Raw genomic sequence first — 17,818 nt, 5'->3', positions numbered from 1 at the left:
ATATATATATATATATATACACACACACACACACACACACAATGGAACATTACTCAGCCATCAAAAAATGAAATCTTGCCATTTGCAATGATGTGGGTGGAACTAGAGGGTATTATGCTAAGTGAAATAAGTCAATCAGAGAAAGACAATTATATCTCACTCCTATGTGGAATTTAAGAAACAAAACAGAGAATCATAGGGAAAGAGAGGGAAAAATAAAGAAAGACGAAAAAGAGAGGGAGACAAACCATAAGAGACTCTTAATCATAGGAAACAACCCAAGGGTTGTTGGGGGGGAGGGGTTTGGGGGGTTGGGGTAACTGGGTGATGGACATTAAGGAGGGCATGTGATGTAATGAGCACTGGGTATTATATAAGACTGATGAATCACTGACCTCTACCTCTGAAACCAATAATACACTCTATGTTAATTAATTGAATTTAAATAAAATAATGATAATATTTCCCTTTTCCAATTACATACCTAAATGAGGCCATAAATTTTTCCCATATACTTCAATCAAAAGAATATATGGTATTATAAGTAAGTATCCAACTATCTTTTTTTTTTTTTGAGATAGAGAGAGCATGAGCGGGGGAGGAGAGGAGCAAGGAACAGGGGGAGAGTGACAAGCAGACTATGAGCTGAGCAGGGAGCCTGACTTGGGGCTTGATCTCTAGACCCTGAGCCCATGACCTGAGCCGAAATCAAGAGTCAGATACAACTGACTGAGCCACCCAGGCGCCCCTCCTTGGCTTTAATTTTTAATAATGTAATAGTTTAGCAAAAGCTCTTTGGTGATCCTAAATAATTCTGATCCTGACACCAAAAGGTCTAAGAACTGCTAGTCTATCTCTTGATCACTTCTTTGGGTTCTTAATTTTCTGCTAACTTCAGATCCTTCCCATTTGTGTTTCATTAGGATTCACTTGGTAAGCAATGCTTCTCTTACTCTTACCATTGCAACACAGTTGGCATTTCAGACTTCTCATTCACAAGTAATGAAACTAAAACAGATACAATGTCTAATGTAATAGAAGAAAATGTACAAGCTTATATAATAAAATGCAGTCATCTAAGTAATTAGGACTGCACATAATGATTTCCCTCCGAAGAGTGTGGTATGAAAACATAAATAGGTCTGCTTAAAAGTCTTTTTGTTGTCAAGCTGTTTGCAGCAAAAAATTGGGATATGTTATAGCAAATAGGAAAAAAATATATGAAAGATGACACATAAGTAGTATATGAAAATATTCTTAGTAATAGATTGAAGAAAGAATAAATTGTCCAAACTGTAGCCCCCAAGTTTATCTTTCTTTTTTTTTTTTTTAAAGATTTATTTATTTATTTGACAGAGAGACAGCCAGCGAGAGAGGGAACACAAGCAGGGGGAGTGGGAGAGGAAGAAGCAGGCTCATAGCAGAGGAGCCTGATGTGGGGCTCGATCCCAGAACGCCGGGATCACGCCCTGAGCTGAAGGCAGATGCTTAATGACTGCGCTACCCAGGCGCCCCCCAAGTTTATCTTTCTAATTGAGTCTCTGGTGACCATAATTTATGCTCATTTTCATGGATAAATTGTGGAAATGTTTAATAAAGCCTACTTTTCTTTTTCTTTCCTCTTTCTCTTATTCTTTGCACCTTTATTCTTGTCTCAACCATATACAATCTTCTGATATTTTAAGACCCAATAGCAATTTTACATCCACAGTTGAAATAGATCAACATAAAAGATTTAAAAAATTCTACCTTAAACTCATAAAAACCCATAGAACTTATTTCCCTATGAATAAAAACCTGCAAAGTAAAGGATTGGCTTGGCTTACATTTTGGCCTGCCCCTGTTAAGAAATTGTTTCTCCTTTCTTTGTCCTCCTAACATCTCTGTTCCCCAAAACAGGTTACTGTTCCTGAATTGACAGCAGAAAGAGCAACTCCATTATTTGCATAAATTCAGTAAATGCTTACTGAGTGCCCAGAGTTGATTCATTCTTGCCATAAATATGTATTGAGCACCTACCACATGCCAGGTACCATTAGACAAGGCAGAGAAAGAGAGATAGAGACAGACAAAGAGAGAGAGGAAGACAGAAAGAAAGGGAAGCAGGGAGGGAGAGAAAACGATTCTTGGAGTCTTGGATTATGGATTACAGTCCAAGGTCTTCTCAAAACCTATTTTAAGAAGAGATTACAGTTGAATATAGGGGAGAAGAAGCATAGAATGATTACAGCATGGAGTGTGGGGAGTGTCGTGGGAGAGAAAAAAGTAAATGCTGTGGGAGGGCTTCAGAAGAGGGCTGCAATGCTGTTTTCAAGCAGTTCTTTTCTTTTCTTTTTTCTTTTCTTTTAAAATTGCAAACCCCTATTCAGCCTACCAAATATCTTTAAAATATACAAATCAGGACTTTTCCTGTTGCAAGTAACTGAAACCCAACACAAACTATTGGTCTGTGAAGTAGAAAAGATCATGGCACTTCAGGCAAGTTCAATCCAAATGCCCAATGTTACCAAAACTCAGTCTCTTCCTCTATTTCCTCTGTTCTCAGAGTATTGGTGCTATCTCCAGCAGATTCTTTTCACATGGTTCCTAGCAGTTCCAGGTTTTCATCCTGAAAAAAGAGTTTCTCTTTCTCAATAGTTGTTGGAGTGAGTTTTATCGAACTAACATGGTCTTGTGCCCATCCCTAACACACCTCCTTTGCCCCGGGGGTGCTTGAGTACTGAAATCTAAATGGGGCCATGAGCCATGAGATCCAAAGAGGCCAAAAGAGGTGGTTTTTCAAAGGACAATCTGGGTATGATTATCAGAAGGCAGGCACACCAACTTACATCCACTATAATGAGTGTAGCTAATTACTTTTTTCTTAATCTCCACTTTAATAAGTTTAGAAAGAGCAAAAGACTAAGTCTGTAAGATATAAAATCTGAACATGTTTCTAGCTTTTCTGAAGTTAGTCCCTCAATGTGGGTTTTATTCTTTGACCTGAAGTGCTATGCATTTCCTGATTTTAAGACAGACATTCAAAAACTAATTGCAAGGAGATAAGACTTCTGAGTGTGTGTGTGTGTGTGTGTGTGTGTGTGTGTGTGTGTGTTAAAATTTACTTAAAACTGAATGGAGGCTCAAATCCTACTAAGGGGGGTGGGGTGGGGAGGAAACCACTGCCATTTCTAGCACCCATAGCTAGAAATGGTGAAAATCTGAGCCCAAACAAAGGTTGTGATAGTGGAGAGAACATGACTAAATCAAGAAATATTTAGAATCATCAGGTCTTGGTAACAGGACAAGAGAGGAAAAAGAAAAGAAGACATAAGATGATATGAGTTTCTGGACTGAAAAAACAGGGCTGATAGTGGTATTAATCAATAAAGATATCAGATGAAGGAAGATGATCAGGTTTGGGAGAAAGGAGGACAAAGTTGACAAGTTTCAATTTTATATATATTGAATTTGAGTAGTTTAAATTTGAGTATATTTGAATTTGATATTAGTATCTCAGAAAAGATACAAGTTATAGGCAGGACAGCGGTAACTAAAATAAATGATAGAATCATGGGATCAGATAACTCTTCTATTATCAAAAGAAAACATTTTATAATATAAACAAAAATTTAAAAACCAACAAATATTTACTCTGTGCCATCATAGAACATAAAGATACCTTTTTGTAAAAAGCCTTTCTTTTCAAGGAGTTTCTATTCCTACATATACATCTTAATTTGTTTTGTTAGTTTACAATTGGTACATTAGATTTTCTTAATTTTCTTTAAAACAACTTTTTAAAAAAATTTTAATTGTAAAAGCAATATATGCTTTTTGTAAAGGAAATAAAAGCAAAATATAAAGAAGAAAATTAAAATCACCTGTAATTTCACTTTGCAGATATAATCACAATTTTGGAATATTTTTTCATCTTTTTCTAATTACATTTTATGCATAATTTTTTTCAGAGTTTGATAACATACATATTTCAGTTTTGTATCTGCTTTTTCACTTAACATTGTCTTGAGAATTTTCCATGTCATTAAAAAAATCTTCATATTAGTAATTTTCATGGTCATAAAACATTCTACCCATTGGACATTCATCTCCTTTCTGATGGACATTTGTTTCCAAACTTTCAATGTTATAATCATGTGTTAATATTTTCTCATATTTTACCCATTTATGATTTTGTAGAATAGAATTCTGAAAGTGGAACTAAACAATTAAAGTTTATAAATGTTTCTAAGTGTCTTGATCCATAATGCCAAATTTTAATTTCCAGTAAGCTTGTAGTAATTAATGCTTCTTCCCAACAAGCAATAGGAGTATCTGTCACACTTACCAAGAGTAAGATGTCTGATTTAAAAACAGACTTTACTAATTTGACTAATAAGACATTACATCACCATTGTTAAAAAATAAATTATATTGGGCAAAAGAAGCCAGACCAAAAAAACAAAAAAGAGTATTCTGAATGCTTCTATTTATATAGAACCCTCAAAAATGGGAACTCCAAGTGACAGAAAGCAGATCAGTGGTCACCTGGGAACCAGGGATCAGCTAGCAAGAGGGAGGAATTATCAAGGGGCAAGAGGAAAGTTTTGGGGGTGATGGATATGTTCAGTATTTTGATTGTGGTGATGTTTTCATGGGTGTATGCAAATGTGGAACTTACCAAATTGTACACTTTGAAAATGTGCGGTTAGTTGTATATCAATTCTCTTCAATGAAGCTATTTAAAAATTGTTTTAAAATATTGTTTTACTCTGATTTTTAAAAATTACTAATGTGTGAACATTTTCATGTTTTTTAAAAATATTTATTTGAGAGAGAGAGAGCGAAAGAGACAGAGAGAATGAGTAGGGGGAGGGGCAGAGGGAGAGAATCCCCAACGGGACTCCCAGCTGAGTGAGAAGCCCAAAGTGGGCTGATCCCAGGGCCCTGAGATCATGACCTGAGTGGAAATCAAGAGTGAGCGGCTCAACTGATTGAGCCAACCAGGTGCCCTACATTTTCATGTTTTAGTTATGAGTATACGCTTCTGTGATTTTTTTGTGTTCTTTATGAACTTTTCTACATTCTAAGGTGGAGACCTTAGCACTTTTCTCCTGGATTTGTGTACCCTACATATTAATAAAATTCACCCTCAAAGTTCTCCAGATTTCTTTACTCTTGTAATTTTGCATTGTTACTGCATGCTTTTGGGCTTCATTTATTTGTGCAAGATACTTTTAACCTAGAGGATGTACTACAACCCTACAAATCTCTAGACTATAATAAACTGTCCATCATCACTTTGCAAAACCAAAAAAAAAATCTTTTAAACAAAATTCAACTTAGGAAATGAAGGAGTGTTACATCCAACGCCTTCAGAATTGGCATCTAAAATATATTTCACGTCTGTTTAGATGTTTTGGAGCTATTTTTTAAGTTACTATGTATGACATAGTAAAGAGTGGAGATGAATTACCTTTTTAAACAAAAACAATGCACCACCACTCGTTTGGCTAGGAGTCCCTTCGCTTACAATGGCGCGGAATAATTCCCTTCTCTGACTTTCTTGGGCTCCTCCTTTGGCGGCTTACACAAGAAGCCAAAGGTGGGTAATACCACAGATGAGCTCACGCTGGCATGACGTCAAGAAGCCTTCACGTCAGAAGGCGGTTGCCACGGGGACCATTCGCCACCGACGGCAGAGTCGTGAAACCTCATCACCGCGCTCGGTTTAGGCCTATGCAGGGTCTAAGCTGCTAAAGAAGCTTTAACCTTAAGGGGGCCTCAGGGAGAGGAGTTGTGCTGCCGCCGCCGAGAGCCCCACCTCCGCGGCTCCGGCTCCCGGTCCCGGCCTGTGGCTGCGAGCGGCGGTTTCAGGAGGCAGCGGAGGCGGCAGCGGCCGACCTGCCGGGTCTCCCCCGTTCCGTGCAGGACTGGGAGAGGGGATCCGCCATATTGGAGCCGGAACCGAAGGTGCCTTGCAGCCGCGGCGCGAGGCGGGTGGAGGTGGCGGCCCTGGCCTGGATGTGAGCGGAGTCGGCTGCGCTGGGGCCCGCAAGCCTGGGGAGTGAATGAGCTGCTTACGCTAGTATTCTCCCCGCCCACTCTCTCCACTTTCCGCCGCCAGGACCGGACCGGGAGGGGGCCGGAGTCGGCCGTGGCGGCGGCAGCGGCAGGATGTTCTCCAAGAAGCCGCACGGGGACGTGAAGAAGTCTACCCAGAAGGTGTTGGACACCAAGAAGGACGCGCTGACCCGTCTCAAGCACCTGCGCATCGTCATCGGTGAGGAGCGAGGGGTGGTGGCGCCCAAAGGCCTTCCCTCCTCTGGGAGCCCTTGGGGACTCTCCCGCCCGCCTTGGCGCTGTGCGGGGATAGAGGGCGAGGCGTCGCCTCCGCAGGACGCGGGAGGGTGGATAATTTGGGGAAGGGAAAACTTGGCAGTTGGCAAATACTAATCACCACCAACACAGGATTATCTAATTTTGAGTTAATAGTCTGAGCTCATTTTTACAAACTAGCATTACTCTAAAAACTTAGATCTTTTTTAGACTTTCCGGAGGTTTGATGTTGTCGATAATGGTGTTTATAGACTATGTATGTCAGGTGACTACCGCCGTCCCCATCCAAGTGGGAGAAAAAAAAAAAAAAACTCGAACAATATAAACCTTAATCTTTCAAGTTTTTTGGCTACTGAGGGTGAAGAAGCAGTTACACCTCTGGGAAGTGGCTGGTTTCCAAAAATCTTAGGGCAAGAGCCCCGCCCTTCTGTTAAAGTACCTTGTTCATCATTACTGTCACTTAGAGGGAAGATTATTATTAATTACAGAAAAACATAGTTTATAACTTCCTTTACTTCTCGGACATTGTATGCAATTCTGGTTTTATTTAGTTAAAATTTTCCTACCCTCTGTTGCCCTCTACATCTCTTTGGCTGGCAGACCAAAGAGTGCTCCGAGTTGTGGTAATAGGGTTAAACGAATCTTTTGAATACTTGCTCATTTCATAGGCTGATAAGGGCTGTAATGATATTTATGCAACACCAGGTCCAGTACTTGGATCTTTTTAGGTGAAATTTGAGGTGAAAGGGAAAGTTACTTTGCTTTTGTTGATAGTTATTGGCAGAGCCAAGTTTAGAACCCAGATGCCCGAATTCTAGTTCAGAATTTATCTTAAGCTCTTTCTAATGTGTGTTTCTGAAAAGTGATGTTTAATTAGAGATATAAGTAAATCCTGTATTTGAGCTGCATGTTTTTCTGTTTATTCAGACAATCAGGATACCACCAATAATACACAACATTTGTATGGTTTACAAAATGATTTCACATAAATTATATTTAATCCTCACAGTAACTATAGAAGTAGATATATTCCGTATTTTACAAATGAAAAAGCTGAGGTTTGGGAATGTTAAGTAGTCATCCAGCTACTAGGAGGCCAGAACTGGAGCCCAGATTTCATATCTCCAGTTTGTTTTTTACTCTTCCTACATTTATGACAGCAAAATAAGTTACAGTTATTTCTGTGGAATAAGAAAGCAATTAAATCCAGCTTAGCAATATAAAAAGATCCAGTTTTCAAGAAAATATGAATCTTCTAAATATAGTTGAGATTGTGATCTTTTTCTTTTCATTCTACTTGAGAGTTAAGTCATTGAAGAAAAGGTTTGGTTGAGAGAGTGCAACAGAGAAAGTCAATGTGTGATTGTAGATGTTCACAGCTAATGGCAGTTTAAAATTGGAGACTTAATGGAATTTGACACCTACTTGGGACAAACTGTAGGGTGAGTAAAGTCAGAGCTACAAAGTTGAGTCCCAATAGAGTATTGACATTTCCTAAATTAACTGCTGTATTTTTTAGTTATAGAGTGGTTAGGGAATAGTTCATACATACATCTTGGGCATAAAAGTTTTTTTTTATCTGGGTGACATGGTCTAAATTAAGAGACTACACTTGTTAGATATTTTGTAGGGTCTAGCTTCCGTGGTTTGAAAACAAAACAATAATTAAAACCCTTTTTGTTTTTTATTTATGGCCTTTTAAAAATATGGAGCATATACTATATATAAACACTTAAAATATCCTTAAGAACCTTCAAATAGAGAATTTTGTGCTTTCAGACTCTGCCCTGTCAGTGGAGGAGGGCCATACTAAGAGATTACAGCACTTCGGTACTCTTATTTTTATTTATTTTTAATATTATATTTTATTTTAATTCCAGTGTAGTTAACATAGTGTTATACTAGTTTCAGGTGTACACTATAGTGACTCACCAGTTCCATATATTACTCAGTGCTCATCAAGGTAATTGTACTCTTAATCCCCTTCACCTGTTTTACCCATCTCCCCTAACCACCTCCCCAGTAAACATGTTTGTTCTCTATAGTTAAGAGTCTGTTTTTTGGGGGCACCTGCGTGGCTCAGTCAGTTAGGCATCCGACTCTTGATTTCAGCTCAGGTGATGATCTCAGGGTTGTGGGATTGAGCCCCATGTCAGGCTCCGCTGAGTGTGGAGCCTGCTTGAGATTGTCCTTCTACTTCTCCCTACTGGTTCACGAGTGCGTTCTCTTTCTCTCTCAAAAAAAAAAAAAAGTTTTTTTTGGTTTGTCTCTTTTTACACTTCAGTAGTTTTAGACCAGTAGTTCTCAACCAGGGACAGTTTTGTCCCTCTGGCAATTTGGCAATGATGTCTGGATATACTTTTGGTTATCACAAAAAGGGGGAGAGGCTACTGGCATCTAGTGGGCTGCAGAAATGCTGCTAAATATCTTACATTGCACAGATAATACATCACAACAATATTTTAGCTCTAAATATAGTGCTGAGATTTAGAAACCTTGTCAAAATATGGAGTGAAAGATGTATATTCAAATGTTGTACTTGTTATGGAAACAGCCCAAATTTCCATCAACTGATAAATGGATAAAGAAGAGGTAGTGTGTATATATGTGTGTGTATATATTTATATGATGGAATATTACTCAGCCATAAAAAATAATGAAATCTTGCCATTTGCAACAACATGGATGGAGCTAGAATGTATTATGCTCAGCAAATTAAGTCAGAGAAAGACAAATACCATATGATTTCACTCATGTGGAATTTAAGAAACAAAACAGATGAACATAGGAGAAAAAAAAAAGACAAGGAAGCAAACCACAAGAGAGACTCTTAACAATGAACAATGAGGGGGGCTGGAGGGGCAGTGCCTGGGGGGATGGGCTAAATGGGTGATGGGTATTAAGGAGGGCACGTTTTGTGATGAGCACTGGGTGTTATGTAAGTGATGAATCACTAAATTCTACTCCTGAGACTAGTATTACAGTATATGTTAACTAACTAGAAATTAAACAAAAACTTGAAACAAAAACACAACAAAACAAAAACAAATGTACTTGTTCTACTATATTAGTTAATTGAATAAAATATTCTGTATCTTTAAATGGTTACAGTTATTTTGCTTGAAATATGGTTAATGTAATTCCCAAGAAAACGAGTGTAAAAAAGTAGAGTGACAAAAACTGTAACGTGTCTTAGAGGTCCACCAATCAGGTACCTTATTTTGCAGGTGAAAGAGCCATTTCAAATCCTTTCTGGAAGTAGGTGAAAGTTTTACATAAAAGCACTGTGAGGAAACTGGTTTGCAAACTGGTCATTGCCAGTTACACAGGATTTTTATTTTTGATTGGTTCCATATGAACTGTATTTTTAACCCTTAAAATGAATTGCCATTCCGAGTATTTAGAGAGAATTCAGTGCATCGAAATATATGAGAACATAATTTAAACATCTAGTCTAAACCTTTTTCCTGCCATGTGTTCCTAAGGGACACATGAGACATTCCAGCTGAATTTATAGGACCTGACTCTGAAGGACTTAGATTTAAATCTGCTGTGTTATTGATATTGCTATGTATTTTATTTGTAGGAACTGGAAGTTAGAGTTTTTAAAAAATAGAAATAAAGCCTTGTCTAGTTTCAAAAGTTTTGTGTTATCCTCTCTCCCCTTCCTGTCCCCTTTTTTCAATTAAAAGCCTTAAAATAGGGGCGCCGGGGTGGCTCAGTCGTTAAGCGTCTGCCTTCGGCTCAGGGCGTGATCCAGGTGTTCTGGGATCGAGCCCCACATCAGGCTTCTCTGCTATGAGCCTGCTTCTTCCTCTCCTACTCCCCTTGCTTGTGTTCCCTCTCTCACTGGCTGTCTATCTCTGTCAAATAAATAAATAAAATCTTTAAAAATAAAATTAAAAAAAATAAAAGCCTTAAAATAATGACACTAAGTTAGCACATGTAAAGTAGCTAACATAATGCCTGCATATAGTGGATATTGAGTGTTAATTTTCTTCTGTGGCAAGGTAACAGTTCAGTCTTCATGATTTAAAAATAAGATGAGTGCTTATTCAGCAAATAAATACATTGATTATTGGATCATTCTAATAGCTTTATCGATATAGAATTGGTATACAATAAATTGCACATACTTAAAGCATGCAATTGAATAATTTTGACATACATATACACCTTGTGAAGCCATCATGACAATTAAGATTAGGCACATATTCAGACATTGCAGGTAGCAAATATATCTGTAGTCTTCTCAAGTTTCCTTTTGCTCCTTTGTAATCCCTTTCTCACCCCTGCATGCACCCCATCCTCCCCCCCTCCCCTGGGTGAAACTTTTTATGTATATATGTGTGCGTGTATGTGTGTGTATATATATGGAATCACACAGTTACGTGTGTGTGTGTATGTATGGAATTATACAGTATTTACTCTTTCTTGTTTGGTTTCTTTTATTCAGCCTTATTTGAAATTCGTCTATATTGTTGTGTGTCAGGAGTATATTGCTTTTGTTGTTATCAAGCAGTATCCCATTGTTTGGATATGCCACAATTTGTTGATCTATTCACCTGTTGATGGACTTATGAATTTTCAGTTTGGGGCTATTACACATAAAGCTGCAGTGAGGTGTACTTGTTTATAGACACATGCTTTTTTTCTCTCTTGGATAAATACCTAGGAGTGGAATGGCTGGATCACATAACAGTTGTTATGTTTAAATTTATAAGAAACTACCATATTGTTTTTTACAATTTTACATTCTTACTAGCAGGATATGAGAGTTCCGTTTCCTCCACACATGTACCAACACTACTTGGTATGGCCAGTCTTCTTAATTTCAACCACTGTAATAAATATGGTTATAATTGTTTCTCTGATATTTAATAAGGTTCAGCTTCTTTTCATGTGCTTATTTTTCCGTTGTATAACTTCTTTGAAGTGTCTATTCAAATTTTTTCATTCAGTTTTAAAAATTCTTTATTCTTTGAATACAAGTACTTTTTCAGATACATGGTTTGGAGAGATCTTTTTTCCCAGTCTTTGGATTGTCTTAAGTTTCTTAATATTTTCTTTGAAGGAGTAGGAATTCTTAATTTTGATTAAGTCCATGTATCATTTTTGTCTCTTATGGTTTATGCTTTTGATGTTAGATCTAAATCTTGGCCTAAGCTAAAGTCACAAAGAGTGTCTGCTATCCTTCAAGAAATTTTGTAATTTTAGGATCTATTGAGTTAACTTCATAAATATGGTTTAAGGTATGGATTGACTTTTTTTTTTTTTTTTTTTTGCAAATGAATGTCCACTTGCTCCAGTACCATTTGTTGAAAAAGCCCTTTCTCCACTGAATTGCCTTTGCACTTTTTCCAAAACTCATTTGTCTATATATGTGAGGGCCTATTTCTGGAATTTCTATTTTATTCCAGTGATCTGTTTATTTGTGTTAGAGCCAAGACCCCTCCCTCTCCTTCTCTCTTATTCTCTCTTTCTACTTCTCTCTCTCTTTATGTGTGTACACACACACACACACACGGTTTTAGTTTAGTTTTTTTTTACTGTAATAATAAATCTTGAAATCAGGTAGTGTTGTTCCTACAACTTTCTTCCTTTTCAAAGATTTTTTTGGATGTGGGGGTGGTGGGGGCTGTATCAGGTCATTTACATTTCCATATGAGTTTTAAGATTAGCTTGTCAGTTTCTTTAAAAAAAAAAAATTCCTCCTGGGATATTGATTGGGGGAAAACAGACAACAATATTGAGTTCTCTAACTCATGAACAAGGTATGTTTCTCCATTTACGTAGGGCTTCTTTAATTTCTCTGACAGTGTTTTGCAGTTTTTAATGTACAGGCCTTACACATCTTCTGTCACTTATCCCTAAGTATTTTCTACTTTTGATGCTGTTGTAAAAGGTATTTTTATATCCATTTCTTTGCTAGTGTATGGCAATACAATTTTTTTAAGTGTTTTTTTTCCCCCTTTTTAGTGGTCTCTACACGCATTGTAGGGCTTGAACTCATGGCCTCGAGATCAGTAATCACATACATGTTCTTCTACTGAGCTAGGCTGGTGCCCCTGATTTTTGTGTATCGAACTTGTATCCTGAAATCTTGCTATAAACTCACTTAGTCTTGCTAAACTCAAATGGTCATATTAATTTTTTATTGATTCCATTGGATTTTTTACATCGACAGTCTCGTCTGAATAAAAATTGTTTTACTTCTTCCTTTCCAATGTGGATGTTTTTGTTTATTTTTTTACAACCATCATCAAGACCAGTGTCAAGGAGCTTACCACTTAGTGCTTTTTTAGGAGTTTTGTGGTTTCGGGTCTTAGTTTAAGTCTTTAATTTACTTTTAATTCATTTTTGTATATGTTGTAGCATAGGGATCCAGTCTCATTCTTTTGCATGTGGCTGTCCAGTTTCCCCAACATCATTTGTTGAAGAGATTATCTTTCTTATTGTGTATTCTTGGCTCCTTTGTCGTTAATTGACCATTTATGCATTGGTTTATTTCCCTCAATTCTGCTCCATTGATCTGTGTATCTGTTTTTATGCAAATATCATACTGTTTTGATTACTTTAGCTTTGTAATAGAGCTTGAAATCAGGGAGTGTGATGTCTCCAGCTTTGTTCTTGCTCCAGATTGCTTTGGTTGTTTGAGGTCCTTTTTGGTTCCATACAAATTTTGGGATTGTTTTTTGTATTTTTGTGAAAAATGCCATTGGAATTTTGATAGGGATTGCACTGAATCTTTAGATTGCTTTGGGTAGTGTGGACATTTTAACTATTCTAATCTGTGAGTATGTAGTCTGTTTTTTTGTGTCTTCAATTTCTTTCATCAGTGTCCTATAGTTTTTAGTGTATGGATCTTTTATCTCCTTGCTTAAATTTATTCCTTGGTATTTTTCTTTTTGAGGGAATTGTAAATTTTTTTTTCCCCCTGAAATCAAGAATTGCATGCTGTACTGATTGAGCTAGCCTGGGGCCTTTGGGTTTGTTTTCTTTTCTTTTTTTTTTTTTTTTTTAAGATTTTATTTATTTATTCGACAGAGATAGAGACAGCCAGCGAGAGAGGGAGCACAAGCAGGGGGAGTGGGAGAGGAAGAAGCAGGCTCATAGCGGAGGAGCCTGATGTGGGGCTTGATCCTGTAACGCCGGGATCACGCCCTGAGCCGAAGGCAGACGCTTAACTGCTGTGCCACCCAGGCACCCCTGGGTTTGTTTTCTTAATTTTTCTTTCTCATGGCTCATTGTTAGGGTATCGAAATGCAACTGAATTTTGTATACTGATTTTGTATCTTGCAGCTTTACAGATTTTATTAGTTTTAACAGTTTTTTGGTGGACTCATTAGAATTTTCTATATATAAGAATATGTCATCTGCAAATAAAGACAGTTTTACATCTTCCTTTCAGATTTAGATGTCTTTTATCTTCTTCTTGCCTCATTGCTCTGTCCAGGACTTCTAACATAATGTTGAATAAAAGTAGCATCTTGTCTTGTTCCTGATCTTAGAGGAAACATTTCAACTTTTCACCATTGAGTATGATGTCAGCTGTGGGCTTGTCATATGTGGCCTTTATTATGTGGAGGTACATGTCCTATATACCCAGTTTGTTCGGATTTTATTATGAATGGATGTTGAGTTTTGTCAAATGCTTTTTCTACATCTATTGAGATGATTATGTGATTTTTATCCTTCCTTTTGTTAATGTGGTGAATCACATTGATTTTTGGATGTTGAACCATCCTTGCATGCTTGAAATAAATCCCACTTAGTCATGGCTATGATCCTTTTAACTCGTTGAGTTTGTTTTGCTGCTATTTTTTTGAGGATTTTTGCATCTGTGTTCTTCAGGGGTATTGTCCTATAGTTTTTAAATTTTATTTTCTTCTCTTTTCTTTCTTAAATGTCAGGGTAATGCTGGCCTTATAAAATGAGTTCAGAAGTACTCCCTCTTCTTCTCTCATATGGAAGAGTCGGAGAAGGGTTGGTAATTATTTTTCTTTAAATGTTTGGTACAATTCACCAGTGAAGCCATTTGGTCCTGGACTTTTCTTCTTGGGAGGCTTTTGATTACTGACTCAGTCTCCTTACTTGTAATTGTTCTGTTCAGATTCAGACCAATAAGTAGTCATTCATATGTGGATAATGTACATTTAATGTCATTATTGTTTTTGTTAAGTTTGAACCCGTTGTCTTCTGTTTGTTTTCTATTTGGCCTGTTTTTAGTTCCCTTTTCTCTCTCTTTTGCTTTCTTTGTATTAGTTGAATAAATTTATGATTCTTTTAAAAATCTCCTTTTGTTGGTTTATTAGCATCTCTTTATTTTATTACTTTAGTGATTGTTTTATGATTTATAATATACATTTTTATCTTACCAGTCTACTATTAGGTGATATGCCATTTGTATCACTTCTTATATTGTATAACAACTTTTCAACAGTGTACTTCCATTTCCATTTTTTCCCCACTTCTTTCTCCCCTTCTTTTTTGGAATTTCATTTATTAGTATATGAGGAAATATTAATATTAGATTGGTATATTGGGAAAGTATTATTGGTATATTGGAAGGTCTCATAGCTTGAAAATAACTGACTTTTTAAAAATTATTTATTTATTTATTTATTTTTGATGTAAAGTTTGATGATTCATTAGTTGCGTATAACACTCAGTGCACCATGCAATACGTGCCCTCCTTACTACCCATCACCAGCCTATCCCATTCCCCCACCCCCCTCCCCTCTGAAGCCCTCAGTTTGTTTCTCAGAGTCCATAGTCTCTCATGCTTCATTCCCCCTTCTGATTACCCCCCCTTTCTTTATCCCTGTCTTCTCCTACCGATCTTCCTAGTTCTTATGTTCCATAGATGAGAGAAACCATATGATAATTGTCTTTCTCTGCTTGACTTATTTCACTTAGCATTATCTCCTCCAATGCCATCCATGTTGCAGCAAATGTTGAGAAATCGTTCTTTTTGATAGCTGAGTAATATTCCATTGTATATATATGGACCACAACTTCTTAATCCATTCATCTGTTGAAGGGCATCTCGGCTCCTTCCACGATTTAGCTATTGTGGACAATGCTGCTATGAACATTGGGGTGCATATGGCCCTTCTCTTCACTACGTCTGTATCTTTGGGGTAAATACCCAGTAGTGCAATGGCTGGATCATAGGGTAGCTCAATTTTTAACTTTTTAAGGGTCGGCCTTTTGGCTAAGATCAAGTGTAGTAATAACTGACATTCTTTTCCATTTGGGGGGGATTCTTTTTTCCCTTTGTTTTATCTTTGATAGTTTCTATTGCTGTCTTCAAGTTCACTAGTATTCTGCTACATGCAATCTGCATTAATCTTATCTAGTTTATTTTTCATCTTAGGTGTAGTTTTTATCCAGTTTATTTTGGGTGTAAAATTATATTGTCTGTATGTCTTTTTAACTTCTTGAACACATGGAATACAATTAAAATAATTTAATATACTTCTGTGCTTGTTCTAACTTATTTGTCAGTTCTGGGTCAGTTTTAATCAATTGATTATTTTCTTTATCCTGAATTATTTTCTTCTTTCTATTTTAATTTTCAGATACCTGATATTGTGAATTTGATCTTCTTAGCTTCTGGATATTTTTGTATTCCTATAAATTCTTGAGCTTTATTCAGGGTTGCAGGTAAATTACTTGAAAGCAGTTTGAGCATTTCAGGTCCTGCTTTTATGATTTGTTGAGTGAATCTGTCTGGGGCTAATTATTACCTATTATGAGGCAACATCTTCCTGAGTGTTCTATCCGGTGAATGCCCTGCAAATTATGAGCTTTCTGTTGTTCAGCTCTTGGGAGCAGGTGCTATTCTCAGTCTTCTGTGCTCATTTGGTTCTGTTCTCTCAAATTCTTTCACATAATTCTTTCTCTTGTCTTGGGAAGTTTCCTTGTAAGTATGTTATGATCATACTGGAAGGGGACCTTCCCAGTATCCTGAGTTCTCACTGTGTGCATCTCTTTCTTCTTTGGTGCTTTGTCCTGTGAATTCTAATTATCCTGGTTTCCTTGGACTGTTAGCCGATAGTCTCAGTTCATGGATCCCACTGGCTCTGCCTGATTCCCTTCTCACCATGGCCTGAAGGCTCTTAAGTCAGTAAGCCGAAGCAGTCCCAAAGCATCTGTCTGTGTGCCATCTGTCAGGAATGACTTTCTTTACTTGATGTTCATGCCTGCTTGAAAAAATAAACCACAAAAAACCCTAAAACATAAGTTTTCAAGACATTGAAATGCTGATGCTGATGCTGATGATAAGAGGTTCTGTGAAACAAATGAGACTGAAAATTGGCTTCATACAAAGCAACTTGCTCCCCATTTTTTCCTTTTTTATATTTAGAGAAGAAATTTGTTATCAGTTGGTTACTGAAAAATACGTGATTATTTTTCTCCAATATGAATGTATTAATGTTTTCACAAGAAAAATTAGATCAAAATATCCTGTCAGAAAAATAAGAAATATTCGATAGGTATAAATAGTAATGTATAAGGATAGAAACAAATACTATATGTTCATTAAATTGATAAAAATGGTATAATTAAGTTTGGACTGATATGAATGAAGATCTGAAAATGTGTAGGAGTCATTGTGAATTGTAAACTGCTTATAAAAATAACTTGATTTTATACTTGAATATATTTTTAAGGATTTGATATGCAAAATTAGTAATTCTATATACATGATATTAGGCTTTTTAATATTCTTTTATTTGTATATACTCTTTATATTCTTTAATTTGAGTCTTTCTGATTTGAAAAATTAATTTGACCTAATTGAAATACTTTATCTTTGTATTTTTATGAAGAAGTGACTTACTGAGCAAATTATTTACATAAATGTTACTGATTAATTTGCTTACTAAAATAAGCTGTTTCAAATACTATAAGCCACCTCTGCATTATCTGCATTAACATTTCATTTTTATTAAGGATTTTGTTGCATCTAAATGACTTTATATAGCTTATAGGACTGTATAAAGTGTACAGTAGAACAATTAGTGGTAAAACAGACACCTGAATAGCCAGTATTTAAAGAAAGGAAACATTATCAGGTTCTAGCGATGAGCTGATTAAAGCTCTAAGGCATTGAATTTGATTCTTAGATTTCCTGGCAGTTAAAGTGAAAAGAGAAACATGTTGGGTTAAGTTTTCAGTGTCTTAAAAAAGAAAGCGTACATTTTCTGAAAAACATTTTTTTCTTGTTTCTAAATTCAGTCATGGCTTCTGTGTATACATGTGTGTGTTCATATATTAGCTAACATCTTTTCTCCTAGAAGGATCCATGTGATAGAAATAGACCTTGGAGGAAATAGAAAATTAGGATAAGTATGTTTGTTAAACCTGTTTCTAATTTCAGATATCTATACAATCTAAATGATTTTTGCCCTTTTTCTCTTTTTTTGTATTTCTGTCCATGGCATCATCATTCTTCAAGTTACTAAAACATGAAACTTTCATCTTTGACAAT

General features: G+C 36.4%; 1 protein-coding gene across 2 annotated transcripts in view; it reads left to right on the top strand.

The window, feature by feature from the left end:
• Window positions 1-5,646: 5,646 nt before the first annotated feature.
• Window positions 5,647-17,818, top strand: part of RALGAPA1 (Ral GTPase activating protein catalytic subunit alpha 1) — a 252,075-nt gene continuing 239,903 nt past the window's right edge. Inside the window, exon 1 of one of the 2 annotated variants that reach the window (XM_040620839.1) lies at window positions 5,647-6,262. In XM_040620839.1, the coding sequence (XP_040476773.1) occupies window positions 6,157-6,262 (106 nt within the window). In that variant the 5' untranslated portion in view covers window positions 5,647-6,156. The remainder of the gene's footprint in view (window positions 6,263-17,818) is intronic. The other variant, XM_008694072.2, reaches the window with a different exon arrangement.

The sequence above is a fragment of the Ursus maritimus genome, unplaced genomic scaffold (assembly GCF_017311325.1).
Source record: "Ursus maritimus isolate PB19 unplaced genomic scaffold, ASM1731132v1 scaffold_36, whole genome shotgun sequence".
NCBI classification, from domain to species: Eukaryota; Metazoa; Chordata; class Mammalia; order Carnivora; family Ursidae; genus Ursus; species Ursus maritimus.
Note: the sequence above shows the minus strand (reverse complement) of the source record. Positions and strands in the feature narration are given on the sequence as shown.